General features: G+C 42.3%; 2 protein-coding genes across 8 annotated transcripts in view; one reads left to right on the plus strand and one right to left on the minus strand.

The window, feature by feature from the left end:
* LOC105830350 (CLIP-associating protein 1-A) overlaps positions 1-18389 on the plus strand; it is a gene marked incomplete at its 3' end in the record, with an annotated part of 30498 nt that extends 12109 nt beyond the window's left edge. The window contains 15 exon segments of one of the 7 annotated variants that reach the window (XM_036288029.1): positions 154-325; positions 444-620; positions 837-913; positions 14372-14403; positions 14505-14592; positions 15266-15349; positions 15766-15956; positions 16038-16274; positions 16480-16733; positions 16833-17023; positions 17195-17320; positions 17518-17631; positions 17741-17836; positions 17905-18085; positions 18158-18389. In XM_036288029.1, the coding sequence (XP_036143922.1) occupies positions 154-325; positions 444-620; positions 837-913; positions 14372-14403; positions 14505-14592; positions 15266-15349; positions 15766-15956; positions 16038-16274; positions 16480-16733; positions 16833-17023; positions 17195-17320; positions 17518-17631; positions 17741-17836; positions 17905-18085; positions 18158-18389 (2252 nt within the window). 7 annotated transcript variants of the gene reach the window in all.
* An 816-nt stretch (positions 18390-19205) lies between these two features.
* Positions 19206-22721, minus strand: LOC118644142 (CLIP-associating protein 2-like). The gene is made up of 10 exons (XM_036288036.1): positions 22558-22721; positions 22007-22338; positions 21618-21921; positions 21358-21542; positions 21136-21274; positions 20914-21043; positions 20665-20824; positions 20356-20569; positions 20077-20283; positions 19206-19991 (listed from the first exon to the last, which is right to left on the minus strand). Exons 2-10 carry the CDS (start codon positions 22273-22275, stop codon positions 19785-19787), a joined length of 1815 nt encoding a protein of 604 aa, XP_036143929.1. The 5' UTR covers positions 22276-22338; positions 22558-22721; the 3' UTR covers positions 19206-19784.
* Positions 22722-23030: the final 309 nt, after the last annotated feature.

Here is a 23030-nt window from a genome sequence, read left to right on the forward strand (position 1 = left end):
GTTCCGCGAAGCCGATGCGACGACGTCGAGAATAAGCACACGCGCGCGCGCGCACGCACGACGACCTTAACGATACCGACGAGCGATATTTATTGCGTCCCTTCTAATTTTTACGTGTACGCGAATTGACGATTAAACTCGTATTTGTTATAGGTGACAGTAAGGATGCTACCAGGGAGAAGGCGCAACTGGTGCTCCTGAAAATTATGGAGAAGGGATGCATGTCGCCTCAGAATCTTCTGGACAGACTTCGTCCCGCCTTTAATCACAAGAATGCAAAATTACGAGAGGAGGCTTTAATCCTGCTGACGACGACGCTGAACGAGTGAGTGGCAGTTTTTGGCGTTTATTTAAAATTATAAATTTATACATATATATATATATAGAATGAGAAGTTTATAAGAATGATACATTTTTTAAATAAAACGTTTGAATTTTTTTAGACATGGAGCGGACGAGATGGCATTGTCGGGGGTGATCCCGAGCATTGTAAAGTTGCTGTCCGATCCCTCGGAAAAGGTTCGGGAAACTGCTCTAAACACACTAGCGGACATCTATCGACACGTAGGCGAGAGATTACGCGTCGATTTGCAAAGAAAGCACAATGTGCCGCAAGCTAAGTAAGTGAAATGATCGGAGAAAGCGATTGTCTTTTAGCTTTCTGGTCTTTCGCATAGAATTTCATGGCGTATCTCTTTTCTAATCGTAAGTCATTCAGACGTTCGAGAAACTTTTCTTCTCGTTAAATATCAACTAATTGGCGCGATGTATTATTAACGAAACCATATAATCCTCGATCGCAACGTTATGTAAACTCTCGACCCTTCTGCTTGCAGAATGCTCCTGCTAATAGAGAAGTTCGATCAACTGAAAGCCGCCGGTGATCTTCTACCCTTGGCAATGTCGTCCGACGGTGAGTAGACTGATTGAATTCCCTGACGCCGCGGGGCATCGCTTAATTTAAGCTCAACGACGACGGAAAGTAAGACGCGAGTGTACGCGCCACGCGGCATACATCGCTATTCGACGTGCGCACGAGGCACGTTGTATCGTGCTGCCATCGCGCAGCCGTGGAGTTTATCACGCGGCGATCCTGCCTTCGCATGCAGGAAGACTTCTCCACCTGTCTGCTCGCCCCGCTCGTCCTCTTTGCAGCTCGGCGTTACACGTATACGTCATGAATATTTACCGAAGACCGCGTGTTCCCCGATGTGACGGGAATACACGTTTGCTACTACGGTAGTATGTACCTCGTCGGCGACTTCGATTTAATGACACGTCGATATCTCGGCCTGATCGGAATTTTACTTTTACACTTCTGGCGAAGAGAACGAATAACGCCGATGATAAAAATAACGTTTGGAGGGAAATTACACGCTGTTTCGTCGCCTTTGTAAAGTTTCGTTTCCTTGAACGAGCGATACAACGAGGTCGCTGATTCGCGTTATCTGCTGGCCGCGCCGGGAAGGTTACATAATATTGCATTCAGAGGCCGATAGGACGCGTCCGATATACCGTATCGGTATATTGTTTCAAGCACCGCACTGCGCCGCGCCTCCGCGTAATCCATACCGTAGCTGAGACTGTCTCGCTTCGAAACGGACGGCCTTGTAAAGCCGCGACTGCTCGGCTTCGCTGAGCTTCGTTCGAATTTCGGTCACAAATATTACGTGTCGCACATCTGGTGGTGTACGTTCGTTTCTCAAACGATAGGAAATGATCCATCGTCAGCAAGAGAGAAAAGTTCGTTCGGCAAGAATTGCCACCGCCGCCGTGGCATTCGCTTGCGCAATCAGACGCAACACAAAATGTTACGGTCGCTCGAGAAGGGATTTCCTCGTGTACGCGATTGCAATACCTTATTGCAAATAACATCCTCCTCCATCTTTATCTCTCCCCGGATTTACCGGAATTTCTCATTCAAGCGCCGTGCGATTATTAGTGCTGTTATTAATTAACAACGCTATTCGCGGTAGTTTCGTGAAAGGCCAGGCGGTTCCCATCGTTCGACACGTTTATCATCCAATATAAGTTATCCCTATGAATCAAAGTAATTAAACATTCCGCTGCTCGCGACACGAATGTCGATAGAAAAAATTTACTAAATAACTACTGACTAATTAACGCAAGGAGCTATTCATCATCCTGGTGAAAGTAGCAGTTAGAATCGATGGCACGTATTGAGATGTGGTTTAGAAATTCGACACTTTCGTTATTCAATGAATTTTAAGTAGATGAATGTCCTTTTTTACTTTCGCCTCTCTTTTTTTCTCGAAACTACGAGGACGCGCGCTTGTCTGTATTTTTTCTCCGCTACACCCTGCGCATATACGATCACGATTAGATCATACCTGGGCTTGGCGGAGGAGAAGCGGCGCTTCGCTTGATTTCAGAGATATTAATAGAACTCAAAATAGCCGTGAAGCGCTAATGACGATCTTCCGCGAAGTATCGTCCATCCCCTTCATGGACATTCGAACTTCCGGCCATGGCAAAGTCCGAGGGATCAATCTCAAGCGTTATTAGAGCGACTCGCGGCACGTTCTACACGCTGATTACGCATCCATGAATATTTCAGCCTCCCAAGTACAAGTTGCGCTCTACAGTGTTACAGAATTCCAGCGTTTGCCGTGCGCTCGAATACCATGCGCATCTAACGTGCCTCGCGTGTATTAAATTGAAAACGTATAATTTAATCGAAATTATGCCGCGCGAAGAAAATTCAATTTACTCTTGCAATTAAAATTATAATTCTGAGGAACTAATCGATCTTCGATCGCGTTATGCATACGTCGGCATCTGTCCAATTCACTCATGCATAAACGCGAACGACGTTTGCCTAACACTTCGCATACATTCAATTTTCTACTTTTTTATGACTTAGGCATACTTGACGATCGTGACGTAATCACGCTCGTGACACCCGTGTTTTGACGACTGCCGCTCGTCGAATACAAATGAGAATCGCGGGGCGAATTTTTTTTTTTCGTACCGCTGTATTAAAGTTTCTACGACGAACGAAACGCCGATTAAATTCGTCATCGCGACGATATCCTCGAAGTTATGCGACGCGGAAAGGTTGCGCGCGCGCCCGAAGCAAGCGAAGAAAAATTTGCATAAGTCTCGTTTTCGCTCTCTCTTTCCCCGTGACCCCGTACAACGCGATTGTATTAGAAGTTTGCGTTAAGGCACAGTTACACCACGCGATCTCACCGAAACGCGTCAACGTTTCTCTCGAGTCTCGTTACTAAAAATAGGCTAGAGATAAATACGAAATCAATGGAAGTTGCGTGACGATGAAAAAATGGTTACCACCGTAAAAAGTGTGTGACTCATATATTTTGTGAAGCTAACAATCTTCTACATTTCTCGTATATTTAAATTCTGATACATGTCTCGGATTCTCGAGTGTCGATGTACAAATTACCAGACTCGATCTTGAAACGGAGTATAATATCTCGAAGGTTCAGAAGGTTTAGATTTAAATTATTATACTTCAGATTCCACAGTAACATTTTAATCGTCGCGGGGATAATTCGCACCAGCATTCCCGTGTCACGCGATCGCGGCTTCCCCGTTACGCATGGTGAATTTCGCATTGCCACCCGCTCTTAATCCTCGCGCCTTATTACGGCGACCTTACCCCGAGGGCAGCGAGATGCAGTGTACACGTGCGCGCAAGTGAAAGGTAGGGTAACACGCAGATTTATCTCCGCAAAGCGCGGCGCACGGTTCCACGTTGCGCCGCGCCGGTTGGTGTGCGCAACAATCAGATATGAAAATACAGAATAACGCCCAGCTGTTGCCCTTTCATCGCGCGTTCTCTGACCATTTGCCCCGTTATCCTTTGCGTAGCCAGGCAACGAAACCAACTGTCCGAGTCTCACGGAAAAGAAGGGATTAGTTCCGTTTAAATTTCTAGCTATGGTTAACGTTAATAATCGACATTAATTACATCAATTTGAGGCTTATCTAATTTTTGTAAAACGTCGAAAGTACAACAGCAAACTCGGCGGATAATCAAGATAAATCAACCGGAATACTCGGAGAGAATCATCGTGTTCTTCCTTTCGAGTGAAAAAGGACGTATTGTGATCTGTAATGGGTCAGTAATTATTTGCTGAACCCGTGACACACGGAGCCGCGCGCGATAAGCGTGTTTGCGATTACATACGCAATATATATACGATATTATGTAACGACGAGGTATTATCGCCTGCCTTCTTCGGTGCAGAGGCCGTGTGGGCGATTCCTTTTAGCGTTGTCTCTCTAACGGCAGTTAGAGAGAGACTCGCACTCGCGCGGGTAATCGACGCTCACATTTTCCGATGATGCCGATGATCTCATGGCGCGTGACGCCACCCAGAAAATCTACAGTCGCCTTGCGGCTTTTCTTTTATCCTTCCTCCCGGAACTGTGCGTCCTATTTCGCCGGAGGTTCTTACTTATCGTAATAACGCATCGGTTAGTTCGCAGTCTTGTTCGTGAGCGACGAGCGTCTTTAAAGCAAGCCGTGTAAATTATTTATTGCGCGAGATTTTAGATACTGCTATTACTTTTCATTTACGCGAATGTATTTGGAGCACTCGGTTTAACGCGATATATAATAATTGGCAGCAAACTTAACTCGCAAACGAGGCGAAGAAATTGGCTTGTATTAATATGATTGCGATCGATCAACGATAGGATCTTAATTGGCCGATAATCTCCTTAAGGATCTTTTACGAGGTAAAAATTGGAAAAAGAAGCAAGAAGGAAATCGATGAAGGTCTACCGAGAATTCTCGACAGAATCCATCTTTATTTATTGGTTTGTGGTCATTTTTCAAACCGCACGTCTTTGACGCACACGATCAATGCTGCCAATTTCTTACGTATTTTTGAGGCTTTCACATCATTATTTTCTCGCTCGACGAAGGTCAATTGGAGAGCCTATCTAGTTTAGCGACCAATTATACGTATCATTCTTTTTGTGACGTGAAACGTAAATAAAAAAAGAATTCAAGCGCCGACTTATTTTCGCTGATAATAGTGTCCGTAATAATCCCTCTGTCCTGCGTGGATTGGCCGCAACGTTTGATCGCTCATCAAATTGGCCTTCGAGCACGACGTGCCACTTTGTTTGGCGCGAATCCCGCGACTTCAGTCCTCCGTTTTTTTTTCCTTAAATCTACTTTTTTTTCATTCTTTGAAGTTATGTAAAGTGATAAAAATCTTAAAATTGAAATATTCGAAACGGGAAGAACGAAAAACATCGCAAAGAACGACTTGGTAATGTTGACCCATTTTCTAAAGAGCGGAATTGTTTGTTTCCGGGTGATGTTTTACGGTAAATTTTTATATCGCATGTCTCATCTCTCTCTTTCTCTCTCTCGAGGTTTCAAACGTCGTGGACTCACGGGCACACATTAGCAACGAATTAAATCACTAACTCGCTTTCACCAAGGACATCTGGCGCGATTCTCCCTACGACGCTCGGGAAACGCGCGCGAAAACACACGGCTAAGCCGTGTGTTTTCTGACGTTTCCCATATTCTTCTTCCGTAACACTACATTCCGTAACACCACGTTCCTACGTCCGTGCTGAATTTCTAAGGAGGCGGCGAGCTTCGCGAAAGAACAGAAGGCACACAACTCGTTCGGCCCACGCCGCCGCACGTCCGCGTGTACCTTAATTATGCCGTCAAGTGTAATTACCGATACCGCTTCCATACTCCTGCATACGAATGCAGACATAATTGCGAGATGGAGAGAGAGAGAAGAAGATGGTCGGTCGCGGAGGAAACCAGCGCGTGCTGGCCCAGTTTTTTCACCGGTCCATCTGAACGTCGTTTAGAAAAGTTTGCAAAGTCGCGAAATATTTCGCGACACGTAGCGTGGAAATCGCGGTACAACTGCGCGATGAATCGAGGCCGTTTATACGCTCTTCCGGTATTCTACATCACGCCAATGACTATTCAGCGTCGCTTGACCCTAAAGCTGCGCGATCGGGGTCCGACAGATTCTTTCAGGTTCCGAAACATCGCGGGATATTTTTCCAAGATATCTTACAGATTTTTAAAATATCTTGAAGAATATCGAGTTTATAATTTAAAAGTGCAATTTAAAACTCGACAGATTTATTTTTCGAGTTTAATGCGGAGTAATGATCGAGTACGCTTTCAAGATATGCAGATAAAATATATGAATTACGTCAGGGGAAATACGTCGCGCAAGAACATAATCTTGCCGGTCGTTACAGTTGAGCATTGTAATCGCGTATCGATCCGCTTGATCCGGTCGCCGCCGTGAGCCGTATCTCGCGCTTAATTATGCCTTAATGCATCGCGTCACACGTTAATTAAGGGTTACGCGATACTCCGCTGGCAATAATTTATAACTCGCTTCCCGCGGAAACGATCGGCTCGCTCGAAATTAACTCAGGATCACCGGAGCATCGAGATTTGATGGTGCGTCTGCAATTATGACACTTGGACCGTTTCTGCGATCTGGTAGGCTTCGCCGGAATGATGACGCGAAAGCTGAGTGTCGATCGAAGGTAAAATTCGTCAAAGGATCCATCGCCGAATCCGTTTCGCGCGGAATCGTTACGAAACGTTCCGCTCACGTGCGCGTGTTCGATCCGCGAAACACGTGAGCGGACCTAACGACAGATTTACGAGGGCGGGCGGCGTTTCGACACGTTCTTTCGGTCCTTTCTGGTTTATTACGAGGCGACATAACCGAGGCCTTATTTCGCGAGCCGCATTAATCTTCTTTCCCTCCCTCTGCAATCTCTCGGCTCTCAATCGCCCGTGCCGACGTACTTAAAACTCGCGCAAATTGAATCGGACCGCATCAATCACCCACCTGTTTCCATCGCGGTCAATTTGTCGAGCCTTTCGAAATCGGCGCCGGTCGGCGCGGCGGTGTTCTTTCATATGCAGGGCCGACTGAAGATTTAGACGGGAAATGAATAATAATATATACATTGCGCTTTCGAAAGCAAAATGTGGCAATATATAATATATGAGTTCATTCTACTGCGTACATATATATTTATTTCGCTACGTGAACATATTTGCTGTTTTATTTTCATTATTCTTATTTTTCAATTTAATATAATCCTAGTTAAGTGTTGCATGTTTGTAATTAAAAATGTATCGCGGTATCGTTGATTTTTATAAGCTGCGCTGAATTCATCGCCAGGAGCGGCCCTGACTGTATGAGAACGGGGGAATGCAAATGCATTTTCGGGTCTTCCGACGAAGTAAATCAATTAATTAGTGCGCGATCTAGATCGCTCTCTTGTCCTCCCGACGGTGAAACTCGGCCGATCTCATCTCTGGACGTTAATTCCCCACCCCTGATGGAAAGCCGCGCAAATGCAGTTCGCGCCTTCGCACGTGAATGCAAAACGACGAAGGCAGAAAGCTTGACGCACGCTCGAGCGTGTGCATCTCTCTCAGGACGATTGCGACATCTTCGACTTTCTTGCTCTTGCCGGCGAGATCGGCGTTAATTATCCCGCGCGCCAATTAGCCCATAATTATTGACAGGACAATTCGGCTTTCATATCTTTTTGCCGATCGAGCTTGGGCTCCTTTCGTGAGCGATTACGCCGCACGAGGCACAACAAAGTAAATAATCGTTCCCGTCTCTTAGCATTCGGGATGTAATCAAAGTTTCTTGCCACGGAGGATAATGCAACGACAATCGAGAATCTTAATTATTATTTTAATGCGACGAATTGCGCAACCTCGAATTGACGCAACACGCGTCTTTCCTGCCATATTCGACGTGTATGAGTAGACAAAAATTTTCAACAAAAAAGAAATATTCATATATATGATAATATGCAAGATATTTCATAACATGTCGGCATAATTTCAGAAATAAATTTCGGATACAAAAAGTTTACATACACAGGTATTTTGGATTAATTGTCGAGATATAGATAATTTTGTTATTGTACACAGCAGAAACATTTTGTATTTATATAAAAATCGGTTATTATTAAAATTTTTTAAATATAAATTGAATTATTTATATGTATGTAGCGTATGTAAACTTTTTGTGTTGTCTTCTGTCCAATTTTATTCTGAGGTTGTGTCTACATGTGTTATGAAATAACTTGTTTATATTTTATCGGAGAGAAATTGTTCAAAAAAAAAATTTATGAAAATATATATGAGAAACGTGAGAATTAATTATTATAAAGCGAAATAAAATATATAACATACGGACGTGATAGTACAGTGCGAATATTTAATCGCTAGATATACAGAAGATGAAAGTTGGAAATGCAATCCCTGTGTAACTTGACAATTCCATACGTAGCATAAAGCGCATGATGAACGTACTCGCACGCACCACCCGACCTCGTGAAAACTACGTTTTCGTTACTGTGCCATTGTCCTCGATGACACACGGTTGACAATAGCGTTCGCATTGATTTTCCGGAATCGGTGGCGGTGACCGTGCACCATGCAGGCCCCGCGTCTCCGCGTTCATCCCTACGGCCCCTTTAGCCCCTTCCAACGAGATAGGGGAAGGTCCGTGGCGAGCGACGAGGGACCCCCTCCCTCGGCTCCTTTCCTCGCGTCCCGTGCATAAGCGCTTACTCTCGCCAGCCCGTGGTTCAGAGTAAACGAGTTGGCGTTTAGTGAGGGACGTGCACGCTGCTCTGTTGTGTTGTGTTGTACCGTGTCGTGTATCATAGACAGCCTCGCCTCGCGACGTACCACTGTGTCGTCGCTTCCTCCTCTCGGGCCTTGTCCCCCCGATGACACGTGCGCGACGAACGACTACGCCGCGTCCTCGTGATTTCGATCGTGAGATCGGTCGTTTCGATTACCGAGAGAAGCCAGGAGAGGAGGAAGAGGATGTAACACGCGAGGAGTGCGCGCGATACGCGGAATCGAAAATTGCATTCTCGGCCCACCTCGTTCTTCTCCCGTAACAACAACTCGCTGCTCGACTGTTGCTCGATCATTTCGCGTGGCGAAGCCGCGCTGTTTACGTCGCGCGAAGCTCTCAACGATAAGTGCCGTGCGTTATCGTCTCGCGTGTCGTCGACGCTATCGATGCCTATTATCACATGATGCCACGACGTTTCGACCGTCATCGTCGTCGTCGTCGTCATCGCCGCGGTCGGCCGATCGAGGGAATTCTCGAGACGCACGAGTGTCGGGCCTTGTGAAACAGACGACGAGCGTCAGTTCGTTGCAGCTGCCTAGGACTCGCTCACGTGAGTCCGATTGTTTCGCGCCTGCGGCTGTGCGGTGAGAAACAGTGCTCTGTGTATGTGTGTGTGTGTGTGCGCGAGGGAAAGGGCAATATCGAGGATGCGAGCGAGAGTCACGTTTCATCCCGAAAAGATCGCGTGCGCGCGTGACATGACAACGGTACCCTTCTTCGCATCCGCTTTCGAAGGGGAGCTTCATTTTTGTTGCCCTGCGATCGATATAAACGGAAATCACGTCGAGTGTTCGAGAAGGATCGTCTAACCTTGAGAATAGAATTTTCGATACGGAATCTCGGATTTTTCGTCGCCGAATCTCAAAAAATAAAGTGCGACCGGAAACACGATTTTACCGCGTGTCCTGGTACCTTCAGAAACGTTTGACAATGCTGTCGCCAAACTTTCGTGTCCGCTCACGGCACACTATATACGTCGTCTCTCCATTTGTGCCACGTTTCGGGCCCTCTTTGAGAAAGATAAGGGGTTTCCCGTGCGTGTATTGTGCGGCGGGGAGGAAGGGAGATCAACAAAAGCACGTTCCTCAACGAGGCCGCTTCGTCGGAATTATTAATGCACTTTCCCGGCCGCGCGATGAACTAGATTCGCCCATGAGGGATTGTTGGTGCAAAACTCACGTCGTTTATTACGGCATGTAGGCAAGGGAGAAGAGATCTCAATTATGCAATACAATGAGCGTCGCTTCTCGTTCCTCCCGCTTCTTTCGAAGAATACAACTTTGTCCTCGATTACCCGCGCGTATGAAGGGAAGGAATAACGTATGTTTTGAAATCGCATAGAACGCTCCCGTCGGCATTTTCCACTTAATTATATTCTGTTTACCTCGAGCGTAAAAGCGAGATTGCGGATTAGTCACTCGGACAATCTTTAAGGACCGTTCTGCAGTAGCGTAATCGTAGTACAAAAGATTGTTCAATGGCTCTTACATCTCTGAAAAGTATTCGTATGATTGTTTATTTTAAAAAAATATATAGAAATCTTATAATTACACTGCTTTTGGTTTTTTAAAGAAAAGAAATTTGCGGGACAAAATTGTCGAACCGCGTGTACAGAGCGCTAATTAGCTTTAATTTCAGTTTAACTTTCTTTTTTATCTTTCCTTTTTACTTCTATGAATCAGAAGAACTGAGAGTCAAAGGTAATTTAAGTTAATTACTTGACGACCACTTGCAACTGAGCTTACGCTATTGTGGAATGGCTTCGAGCGCGGATAATTGCGCTACAACGACGTTGTGCAAAGCGAGGAACAGGATTCTACGTTCTCCCCCACCTGTTTATTTATGAAAGGAAGAGGAAAAAAAAATCATAATGGCACAACCATTGCGGCTGTTGCGGAATCAGTTTCGGCCCCGCGACGGGGTTGCACAAAGCATCGGGACGTCTATATTGTTTCAGATAAATCGCCTTATAACGAGGCGTGAAACGAAGATCGGGAGGACGGAGGTCGGAGCGCAGAAACCGCTCGTCACGGTTTATTCGGGGTAAATAAAGCGGGACCCCTTAATCAAAAGATCTTGAATCGTAATTAGCGGCGGAACCACGCGCGCTTCGCCGTCGGTCGTCGGCGTCGTTGTAACGGATGAAGCCAAAGAGACCGCTTCGGTTTTTGCATGATTTGTAATACATGTCTCGGTGTCCCTTTTTTTTTCTTTACGTGCGACGCGATATCCGCGTCGGTCTTGTTACCGCTAGGCGATGCTAATCCTCGTCGGCGATAAATGCCTCGCGCGCACGTGTACGATAATCGGCTTCGCGCGTAATGGAGGCCGGATCGCGTGACGCAACCGATTCCGGGAAGTGCGACGATTTTCTTTCCCCTTCTTTTGATTTATTTTTCTTTTTTATTTTTTCCCCCCCAAAACCGCACATCGTCTCTGCACGAGTGACTCTACAAGCAGATCGACGGTAAACCGAACCAGCGACTGTCCTCTGCCATTCCGTCCGAAAAAAAAAAAAAAAAATTTTTTTTGCCCACAATAATGGACGTTCTCGAGATGAATCGCGTGAAGACGGTAAATTCAGCCAGGCTGAAAGTTGGCTGCAATCTAACACAGATCTCTTTCTTCTCGGTGCCATGATCTTGTTTCTTAAAGCGTTCGTTACTCGAAAACGCACGGTTTGTTTCTCCGTAAAGCAGGAGCGGCACGTTTCACCTGCAAATGGACCTTTCGATGCGTTATCGCGTCGTGTTTCGCAGTTTTGCTCGTTTCACTCTGCGGCGGCTCTAGTTCGACAGCAGCGTTTCACCCACGTCTCATGCGATCGACAATTTCGGACACCTTTCCTTCCGCGTTTCGGATCGTGCCGGCGATTCTTCCCGTGTCTTCCGATCCTGTGTTTCAAGTTTACTCAAGAGTGTCGGGACGTGCAAATATTTTATCTCCGTGGCTTTGAAGCTTTTTCCTTCCTTTCTTCCTTCCTCTTTTCCCACTCCTTGACACGGCAACTCGTCGGAACACCTGAACAAAGCGCGCGCGCGCGGAGATCTGAATGAACGGTCGGAACTTGAGAGGAAAAGGCTCGCGCGCGCGAGGCGATGCTATCTGTAATGTGAGAAAATGGGTTTCCCCATTAACCGATCTTGTTACGTATAAGGCGGCGTGTGTGAATGCACGTTTATTGTTACCAGAGAACACCGAGAGAGGTATCGAAGATACCTGATAAATGGGTCGTGATCGTCGACGGCAACCGGTGTGTTCCTATCGCGTTATCCGATTCCGAGCGATGTTATTATTAACGCGAGACGTTTATGTATGTAATAAGCGTTTGCTCCGTTGTCGGACTATTGATCGTCGTAAGTGCCAGGTATTCGGGAATTCGCATCCGGAGAGAACATCGAACTTCGTGCAGTAGAGAAGTCAACCGACCCCCTCGTAGCAAACTCTATACTGAAATCTTAGAATTGCTCTGGAAAGTGATATTTCTTCACAACGCGTCGGTAATTTCCGAGATAAGTACAGGTGTTTCGCCAACCGTACGAATTTGGAGGAGTTAGATCAGACAACGTCATTAAAATCCAATTGTAACACCCAACGATTACGCGTTTTTCAAGTGTAGTAACATAGAGATTAAAGTTCATTAGCGGTCTAGACGTGAATAAAACTTGGCGTAAATAATACACGGCGACTACCGTAACAGCGAGAGCCCGCCTGCCCTGCCTCGCGAGAGAGAAGAAGGAATCTTTACCACCGTTAAACCACGACCGAGCCTCTTAATGCAAGAGCGCGCGTGCATGCGTACAACCGCAAGGAATGCTATAGATAGATAGATAATACGATGCCTGCGAGAAAGGCAAGAGCAAACATTAGGAACTGTTACGCCGGCAATTTTGAAATCCGACAGAGTGCGATCTAACTGCCGCTTACTCTCGCCGTTTGCCTCAAATTGCCACTTTGCGCCGCAATAATTTCAAACATTTTTCCCCGGGATGATTTATTAAACGACGATATCATTCAATAGTGCGTATCTCGTGATCTTTATCAATCGCATACTCTTTAAAAAAATTGCGGAATTTGTAACATTAGAGGAAGCAGGAAGGAATTGCATTCTATGCAAATTTAAATCAGTAAAACAACAAAATTTTTTTGCGAACACTCATGTCGATTGTGGCTCGTTACAATTTATGCTGCTGATTATAATTAGAACCGTTAGAAAGAATAATGCTCTTAGAGATTTATAGCAGCGATCTCGGATCATTGTCTTCCATTACAAATATCACGTGATGAAATCAAATCCGGCGCCGATTAATCCCCGTTAAATCCGCGCATTCGATGACGCGCATTTATTTAGACGATTTATAATAAAACGAGTGGCTCACGCGCGAAGCGGCGGCAAATTAATGAGGCACGCTCACGGGGATCCAATTAGGATGTGGAAATTAATTCGACGCGAAGCGACTCGCGGGAAAAGAAAAACAGCCGAGAACTTACTTTCACTGCGGTCGCTCACACTCGCGTACGCGAGTTTCCCCACGATATTTCGAGACTTTTACACTTTCGTGAGTCCCAACGCTCATTAGTAGCGTCGGAAATTCCTTGACGAATCGAAAGAGTTGTAAATTCGAGCACTATAGCCATCGTGACAGTTCAGATAACGCTGCTAATTGCGCACGATAAACGGGCTCTTTATCGCATCCTCGGAAAAAATATCGTCGTAACATCTAGAGAGCTGCATTTTATAATTGAAAATATTTATCTTTCTTTGTATTGATAAAAAATTAAAAAAAGAATTTTTAATCTTAAAAAAATACCTAATTGGCCAAAAATAATAATAAATAGTGAATATATTTTCTGATGTCGCTGTTTGGTTAATTATTCAATGCATTTTAAATTAGCTATTTCAAACCAGTAATTTGACGATATTAAGACGATATTATTGTAAGATTGGTATTTACAGCGTTTATACTGAAAGAAAAAAAAAGAGATTATCATAGTGTGCGGCCGAGGATAGAGACGAAAAAAGTCTGCTCGCAACTGGTTTAGTAAGATGACGATGACGATGACGACGATGACGCTGGCGAAATGTCAAAGTCGTTGTAATTCTCCCGCGACATGTGGAAGAATTTATCCTTGCCGTACTCGCTGAAATATCGTTTACATCGATCACGATGAACGACGCCGACGTGCTAATACCGAGCGGGCACCGTTGCCTGTGCCGGGGATTAAAGAAGTATCCCAGTATCGATAAGAAATTGTGGGACGCGAGCAGCAGGTGGATATTGCAATGGGACAATATAGTGAAGCATCCGGGTGCAAGGGCGAGGGGATGTCACTGCGACATCCACAAGCCGCCCTGGCTGTATCCAGATCTAGGTATATGAATTAATTCTACCGCACCGAAAAACGCGATCTTGTCATCATGACGTAATAATGTGGCTATTGATTGACATAATGATATTACGATATTATTACATCAATGTTATATCAATAGGTTTTTATATTTTAAAAGCCCATATTGTCGCTTTGCAACAAAATAAGTTAATAATTGGTCAAATCGAAATTGTTAAGTGTATTAAAATGTCATTTTCTCTAGATTTTTTTCTTTTTTTAAGAAGTGCAATTTTTAAAGCTTTTGATTTCTTTTCGGAATTGTGAGTCGTGATTGTGACGATTTTCTTTCTCTTTTGTTTCAGTTGGTAAAGACAGCGACGAAATCGATAGAGCGGTAAGTTTAGAATTTGAAAGAGGCACGCGTAGTTCTTTAGTAATCTTCGTTGCATGTTTATAAGTAGAAGTAACGTCTTGAGAAAAAAATATTTATTGCAGATCAAATCGGCTCCCGTTAAGAGGCTGAACATGCCTCCTCCGAAAAGAGGTCAATTTGGGCCTGCTAAAACACCATCCTCTGCCTTAGGTATAATATTCAAATATTATAGAATTATTTCACACATCTCGTCATATCATGATATTACATCGATATATTTTTTATTTTTTATTTATTTAATTTCTGTAAGCATGACATAAGTGGCAAGAGTAGAGCAGCAATGAAACAAGTTTCTTTAAAATAGTTTTCGTTGGTAATAGTCGTTAATGTAAAGGTTGCAAGTAGCAATATATGTTAAATGTTCGTGGAACAAGTTATTTTGAATTTATAAAACTCGTTAGACATGTCGTATATCGCTAGAGTGTCACATTTAAACATCTATATTTTTTACACGCGTTGAAATAATGATCCATAGTAGTGCTAGTTACGATAGTTATAAATCAAAGAGCTTTCTATGTGAGCAATTATCATATTTTACTTAAGTTATATTTCTCTTGGTTGCCACCCGAAATTACACGTGAATGTGTGTCATGACTAAGTGTTAATTCGATGTCACAGAAGCACCGGTCTACAAACGAAGCGCACACATGTGGGAAATGTAATGCCGTAATCCTTACTTACGCTTAGTTTTAACCGCAATGCGGCTTTACTTTTGCATTTTGTTAACAACACATTGTCAGAGAAACTCGCCAGCAAAAGGTCAACGTAACCGTTGACGTTTCGATGACGAGGAATATGCTAACTGTTCGCTTGCATGAAACAGCTCCTCCTTTGGGCACTCCATCCTATACGGTACCAAGGGCAGCGACCGTCAAAAGAGCTCTGTCAGTAAGATCGACATCATCAGGTATATCGAAATTCTACTATTGGCACAATTTACTATTTTAGAAAATATTGGAAAAAATCCGGAGATTATTTTTCTGGTGAAACAATTACATAGATAATTGCGCTGCCGTTGCAATTCAAAATCCTAAAACGCAATGGAATTCTGTTAAGCACGTAATTTGTCCCATAAGCTTCTCATGTATAACTTGACACGTAACTACACACAGTGCTTATTTGTTATCACGAGCAGTCATCATTTTTTTGTTAATCTGTAATATGCATTTCGCGACCGCTTGAGCACGGTTCACCATCAATCATTCATTGATGCAATTTATGTGTAACTATTATTTAGTATGATTATTTCTACAAGTGTAAGGCATGAAGAGTATAGCTCTCAGAAATTATTCTTTCGCACGCATATAACTTTCCGCATTGAAGCAAATGCAAAGAAAGTCATCATTGCCTGTCCAGCGCAAGCCGGAGCTGTTGACGAGGAATCCTTTATTACTTCGTTCGAAGACGTGCCTACCGTCAATATATTCTCGGCAAAAGATCTCGAGGAACAGATGAAGATTATCAAGGATACAGTGGGTGACGATAAAAAGGACTGGAAACAGAGAATGGATAGCGTATGTGTCGCGAGAAAACAAGATTATCTTCCACGAGTACGACCTGACGATCTCCTATCTATTGTCTTGTTACTTTTTCAGATGAGAAAGTTAAGAGCCATTGTACTCGCAGGTGGCACTAATTACGAAATTTTCCACGAATGCCTAAAGAACCTTCAGCGTCCATTCGAGATGGCCTGCACCGACCTTAGATCCCAAGTAGTGCGGGAGGCGTGTATTACTCTCGCTTTTCTGAGTCAGAGCTTGAAGAACAAATTCGCCAGTTTTGGCGAATCGGTTTTGTATACGTTAATGAACCTCATACAGAACAGTGCCAAGGTAAGTCTTGTGGAATGCTAGATCTCTGCTATATTTAGATCTTATTATTGTCCAAATCGTTGTGTGTCGAGTCTAATTACATATCTCCACTATACAAACATTTGTACCTCGTAGAGGTTTACGACGTTCGCGTGTTTGTTAGTTTTTACGTAATCTCCATAGAAGGTAAGAATTTAATTACTCACGCCATTTTTGTGGTAACTAGGTCGTGGCGACAGCCGGTGCGGTGGCAGTTCGATTTATCCTTCAAAATACCCACTGTAGTCGATATGTGCCTATTATTATATTGTGCGTGAGCAACAAGAGCAAAGACATTCGCAGGGCGTCCTGGGAATATTTAACTCTAATACTGCAGACCTGGCCTACGCAGATATTACAGAAGCATATAACAACATTGCCGGAGGCGCTCAAGAAGGGCATCGCAGATTCCGACGCGGAAGCTCGAGTCTTCGCCAGGAAGTGAGTAATCCTCTGCGGACAGATGAATTTCCAACGACGCCTGTCTTTGTTTAATGCGAGATCAATTTAATAATTCGTTAATTTTATTGCTTTTTGCAGATCATACTGGGCATTTAAAAATCACTTTCCAGAGCAAGCTGAGATACTACTTAATAACTTGGATGCGTCGTACAAACGTTCTTTGATGTCTCTCAGCAATAGCGGTAGTAGTAATAGTTTAAATGTCGTGACTAATGCGAGATCATCGAGCGTTAGTCCACGTACAGCTCGACCCGTGATGAGCGCGGCAGGTAAAGATTCTCCGCCTTGCTTTATTACCGCGATAAAACGCTCCATTAAAACGGATTACGTTGCATTTGAATATATTCATGTTACTCGTGCTGCGATCCTAATGTAAAGGACTTGTCACTCTGTTTTCATGCTGCTTTGCGACTTCTCTTCTTTACGTTAAACATATGAAGGTAGTACGGAAAATTTGCATCAGACCACGGGTCAACCGCACGGTCAGCTCAGACGTACTCCGTCCTTGCCTCGGTCTTATCGTCAATCTGGTATCCCGATACTACAAAGACCAACAGACAGTCACTGTAATTGTCTATTTGCTTCAGAGATAGATCGCACTTTATACATCACGTTATACACGTCACACACGCAAAGAAAGATGCACAAGAAACGGAATTGTTGTCTTACGTTAATTTTCTTTGTTTAATCTTGCACAGAAGTTGTAAAGTAGAATTTACGTTCTGCTAATACCGTAGAATTAATCTATTGTATATATCTACAGACCGAGGTACACCAGGTGTTAGATCCACCAGCGCAATTGATTTGCAAGCTGCTCAGAGGGCGAAAGCGAGGTTGATGTACGCGAATATGAGCAGACAGAAAGCAGCTGCACTTCGTGAGTAATCTTATTAAATTTTTGAAATCAAAAGAAAAAAATTTAACACTGCTGAGAGTAATTTTGAAGCATATGTATGATTAATATCGTACTGTTCGTATTACTTTAGCTCGTCCTAGTAAATCTCCAGATCCCAATGCAATTTCTAGCCCAGAAAGAATTGCAAGAACGAGAACAAGAGTGTCGGGAGTTTCACAATCTCAACGTACGTTTTATTTTTTATGAAAAAAAGACATGCAACATTAAATTTTTAACAAACTATTCTCATAACAGCTAGCAGTAGATCGGGTTCCCCATCATCTAGACTAAGTTACGCCACGTATAATCGCGAGGGCGATTCATTAATCGGCAGACCGAGGCGATTATCCGGTCACACCATTGGCAGCACAAGCAACAGTCGCGAGCCCAGTCCGCAAAGATTCGGAATGGATAGAAGTTTTGCGAGCAAACTGAGGTAAGTATAACAATTCCGTTTACACGTGCTGTGAATTTGTACAGTTATAATACGAATTATTTAAATTAATAGAGGGAGGAACCTACATATGTCGCCGACGGACAGCGGCAGGCCGCCAGTGATGGCGCAGAAGATGCTGCAAAAGTCGCGTGAAGCGGAATCCGCTTTGGCGGATGCTCTGACTTTTGACAGTATTGACAATTACACTAGACTACCGGGCAACAAAGGGGATCACAGTGATGATAGTGAGAACAGCAGTATATGTTCGGAAAGAAGCATAGATGGTTTTAGACGAGCCAGTGATGTAAGTGCAAATTTTATTAAATCAAAGAAAAAGGAACGCACTTGTTAGCTTGAGTATTGAATTTTTTTGTTACCTCGATCAAAGTGTACATATTCACATTGCAAAATTGAAGTTATATAATATGTTTATTGTTCAGTTAATTTTTTCTTGCGAGCTAACGCACATACGCGTTCACGAAAAAAATCTGACCAACATATTCACACATTATTTCATGCGTCGTGCTACGCTATTTTGGGAATCTGACTAGCACGTAGATTTTAAACAAATAAATTATACACTTTCCACTTTTTCTTATCACGTGTCGTTGCTGTGAGGTGCATCACGACGTATCATCGGACATGCGATTACGCTCGACGCTAAACATAGATTCGGTAATAAATATAAACAAGCATACAATAAAGTTTACTCAGTGTGTGATCAGTGTTAAATTGTAAACTACAAAAGACACTTAATTCATCATTTGTAGTAACAGTAGTTGTTATTTGTAGTAACATCATTTGTAATGACAGTAATATTGCATTGTGTTATCTTAGTTTTATCATTTTCATTGAATTATCGATTATTACAGTAATGGAAGATTCAAACTCTTGAAATAAACGTTTAAATTTCATTATTTGTGAAAATAAAAATAAAAAGAAAATGGAAATAAAAGATTGGTCATACACGTATTAACAAAAATACTGTACTTCCCGAAAATACTGTAGCTCTCCAGCATAAAACACGGCATAACTCGCAGATTATTATCGTATGTACAGTATCGCGATAAGAAAAAAAAATGATCCAACAAAATTGAATAAATTGAGAAATCATCAAAAATTACTTCGCAAACGAATATATAATTTTACATAATATTAATCTTTCTATAAAATACATCTCGTGAGCTTTTACTTGAGGACATGTATTTGTCAACTGAAGTGATGCTCGCAAATGTATACTTGTATAATCGATCATACAACAATGCAGCTTTATATTCAAAGGACAAAAAGAATCAGTGAAGCGTATGTTATGGATTCTCTTTACAGTTTTCTTTCTTTTTCTTTTCTGAGAATAATCAATATATATATATATATAAATCGTCCTCATTCTTCTATAAACAAATATTTGACAAACGTAACATCGGAACGATTATCGTTGCACTAATTCCGCACATATCATATTATCGTTGCGAACAGCGATTCGCATGCACGTCGTCACGAAGTGACGCACACATACATACACACACATCAGTCTCTATCGTATCAAAATTTCCGAGTCATATGTTAAAACCGTCGTCATCAACCATCATGACGGATCCGACTTACTAAGGAAGCTAACAAGCATTCGCTCGTGCCGCGCGCTGAAGCGAGCGAATCTCTTAAGTATCGCGACCCTGAGAGTCGTGGTATTGGATGTTAGTTAATTTTTATTGTTGTTACGCGGACTCGCGGGTTGGCTGTTGGCCTGTTGCTGCGCACGTTGTATGTAGATGTTTAGCAGCTTAAGCTTACTGGAGTATAGGCAGCTCAAGTGTGGCTTCAGCACCTCCTCGCCGACCGCGATGTGGATCGCCACCATGCAAAAGACCGCGCTCTTACGAACCGCGCTTTCGGCATCATCGTAAGCCTACAATACAGATAATATAATTAGTATATAGCACAATACAATAATGTAAAATACAAATTTTCCCAAAAATCTCAACTTCTTTCACCTTGATAAGGCCAGGCATAACCTTGGCAAGATGAGGTTCGATAGCATCCCGACCCCAATGCTCTACCACTTTGTGTAACATTTTTATTGCGCCCATATTCAACGGATATGTCTCCGTAGCGATTATGGTAGAGACTAAATGGATAATTTGTTCTGGCTTCAAAACCATGGCCATCGTTGCCGCGCATTTCTCCGCGTTCCAATGAACCTAATACGAACAACGCCATATATATGACGTTTTTGTTTGTTGATTAAAAAATTAAACAGAATTAATACTCACTGGAGATCTGCCGCCACTACCGCTGGAAGAATCAACCTTTTGATCGTCTGATTTGTAAGCATAAATAACTTTCAATACTAGCAACTCGTTATATGAAGCAAAGCTTTCTACTAATTCAGAACACTTAAGCATATCGATTAGCGTTTGCAACACTTCCACTTGTATCACTTTACCGTCATTGGATAAGCTATCTAACAAAACTTTGAGCACTTTCCTGAAATTAGATATATCACAGAATTGTTAAATTACCAAGAGTAATTGTTAAATCACCAAAATGAAGATACGCAGTTGAGTTACATCGTGACATACTTAAAATTTCGTTTAATATATGACGAATCGCCTTCGCGGACATATAGTTGAAATTCTTGCAACGCTGCAACTTTCTCCGAAGTTTGCGCTACTTTTGATTGCAAAGTTTTAACCATATTATCTACGATTTCTGGCCTGTTTATCGAATCTGGTGATGATCCTAAATACAAAATAACATAAGATATTTCAGCTATATTATGTACAAATCTTTTTCTAAATAAAAAATAAAAATAAAAATAAAATGCATACCGTGCGTCTTATAACCATTATTTTCTTGAGGTAGAATCAAATCACCGGCAATTGTATCGGATCCGTTAACAGTTATGTTACTAGCAGATCGTCCTCGTTGCGTCGGTGAGGAAACGGACGAAGATCGACCCTAAAAATATTAAGACAATTAGAATAATTTTATTGTAAATTTATTTTCATTAGATAACTTTTTGTTATAGTTATTAAATAAACAAAACTTACAGAATTAGATAACGTAAGACCTTCCATTCTCTCCTCCACATCTGCCATATTGCTGATACCACTGTCTTTGCTGGTGGTAGCTCTCTCCAAACGTTCGAAGCCGTAATTTTGAATTTCAGCAGTCGTGCGTCGCAGAGATCTGTTGAAAGAACCTTAAAACGTTAAAATGTTTCGGAATTTATATGAAGCGTTTAGACTAGTTACATGGCATCTTTGTCGTACTTGTATACTTCCTCTAAGTTCTCGTCTCCATCGATTTCAGTTTTTCCGTCTGCTCTAACATCGTTTTTCGTTTTCGTTCGAGCTGGCGAGTTCTGCGCTCTTGGTGGTGGCGTACCAGGTGATGCTGGATTACTAGAAGCGGATGATTTCCTCAAATGATTCTGCACCAGAGGCCAAGCTGTTTCCTAAAGGAAGAAAAACAATAAATTCAGTGCAAGGTGAGAAATAAAAAATGATGCCTGATAATTCATTCAACATACTTGGTAGTATTTTGGTAACTCGGAGAGTATCATAGTAACTTGAGGCGGATTAAGATTGTAAAGTGATATCACAGCGTTTTGCGCGTGCCTCCTCACATCATGACTTTTGACATCATTCGACCAGTCAAGTAGTCGTGCAAGTGCTGTCGGTGCAGAACTGCCCAGTGCGGACGGTTCTGCCGTCTCAGCAATCTGCGTGATAAAAGTCAATGCTGCTACTTTCACGCGAGAATTTGGTGTTTGCGTTGGATCTGTCAGATACCTCATCACAGCAGGTAGAAGCTGTTGGCCTGGGAAACAGTCTCTGAAAATGACATGTCAAAAATTCAATATTTACAATAAACTTAATGTAATACAGAATATAACATAAAATTTATGTAAAACCTCACCTTACAACATCAAGCGTTTTGTGAATTTTTGTTTGTATTGATCCTAATAAATCAGTACCCAATTTATTGAGAAGCCTCGCGCACAAAACATAAAGCCAGTCGCCAAGGCCTTCGTTGTGAGTAATTATTAATTCGTTCAACGTGTCCAAGAACAAACTAAACACTTTGGTATGGGAATCCATAAACATTTTCGTAAAAATATCCGTCACTCTACGCAAATCTGTTGCTGTTAAGGTATTCCCGCTGCTCAAATAATGTTGTAAGCCCATTAAGCCTTCTTTTCTGTCTCCCCAATGTTTGTGAGCACAATTTTCAATAATCTCTTTAATGTCCTGTAAAATGAGAAAAAACCCATTGCGTATTGTTCCTTTCCAAACATTAATATTAACACATAATTATATTTTGATGTGATAAAATATTCTTGATGTAAAAAAATAAGTAACCAAAAAATAATCTTTTCTTTATCATTAACATACAATCGCTGCACTTGATTTAAACTTGTCTAAGTAGTTTTACTTCAATGTGCAGAAATGAAAAGAAATTTAACAAACCTTCGGGATAGACTGATCCCATACATCACGGTACAGTCTCGGTTGAGAGCCACTCCATGAGAACGACTAATGGGTAGATGGGCGATGAAGAGATATGGAGAACACAACGGCGCGTCGCGTTAGTCCAAACCAAACAAATACGCCGCAACAAAACCAAAAGTAAAAACCAGACATGCATTAGCTACATCATCATACAGTGCTAAAAGCTTTATGTATTATAAAATTTTTTTTAATACAAAATCTGATTTGTATAAGTAATTATAAAATAATGAAATAAACTTAATTTATATCTTTATAAAAATTCTTTATTAAGGTAAAACAAATATTTATTATTCTAAACTCTGCATATTATATTGCATGCTATTAAAATTGTAATAAGTGTTGTGTATATAAGCGCTAACCAATTAATTATAAAAAGCGGTAGATATTAATTATCACATAAAAACGTGTATAAAATCGTAATAATACGTAGC

The sequence above is a fragment of the Monomorium pharaonis genome, chromosome 6, assembly GCF_013373865.1.
Source record: "Monomorium pharaonis isolate MP-MQ-018 chromosome 6, ASM1337386v2, whole genome shotgun sequence".
NCBI lineage: Eukaryota > Metazoa > Arthropoda > Insecta > Hymenoptera > Formicidae > Monomorium > Monomorium pharaonis.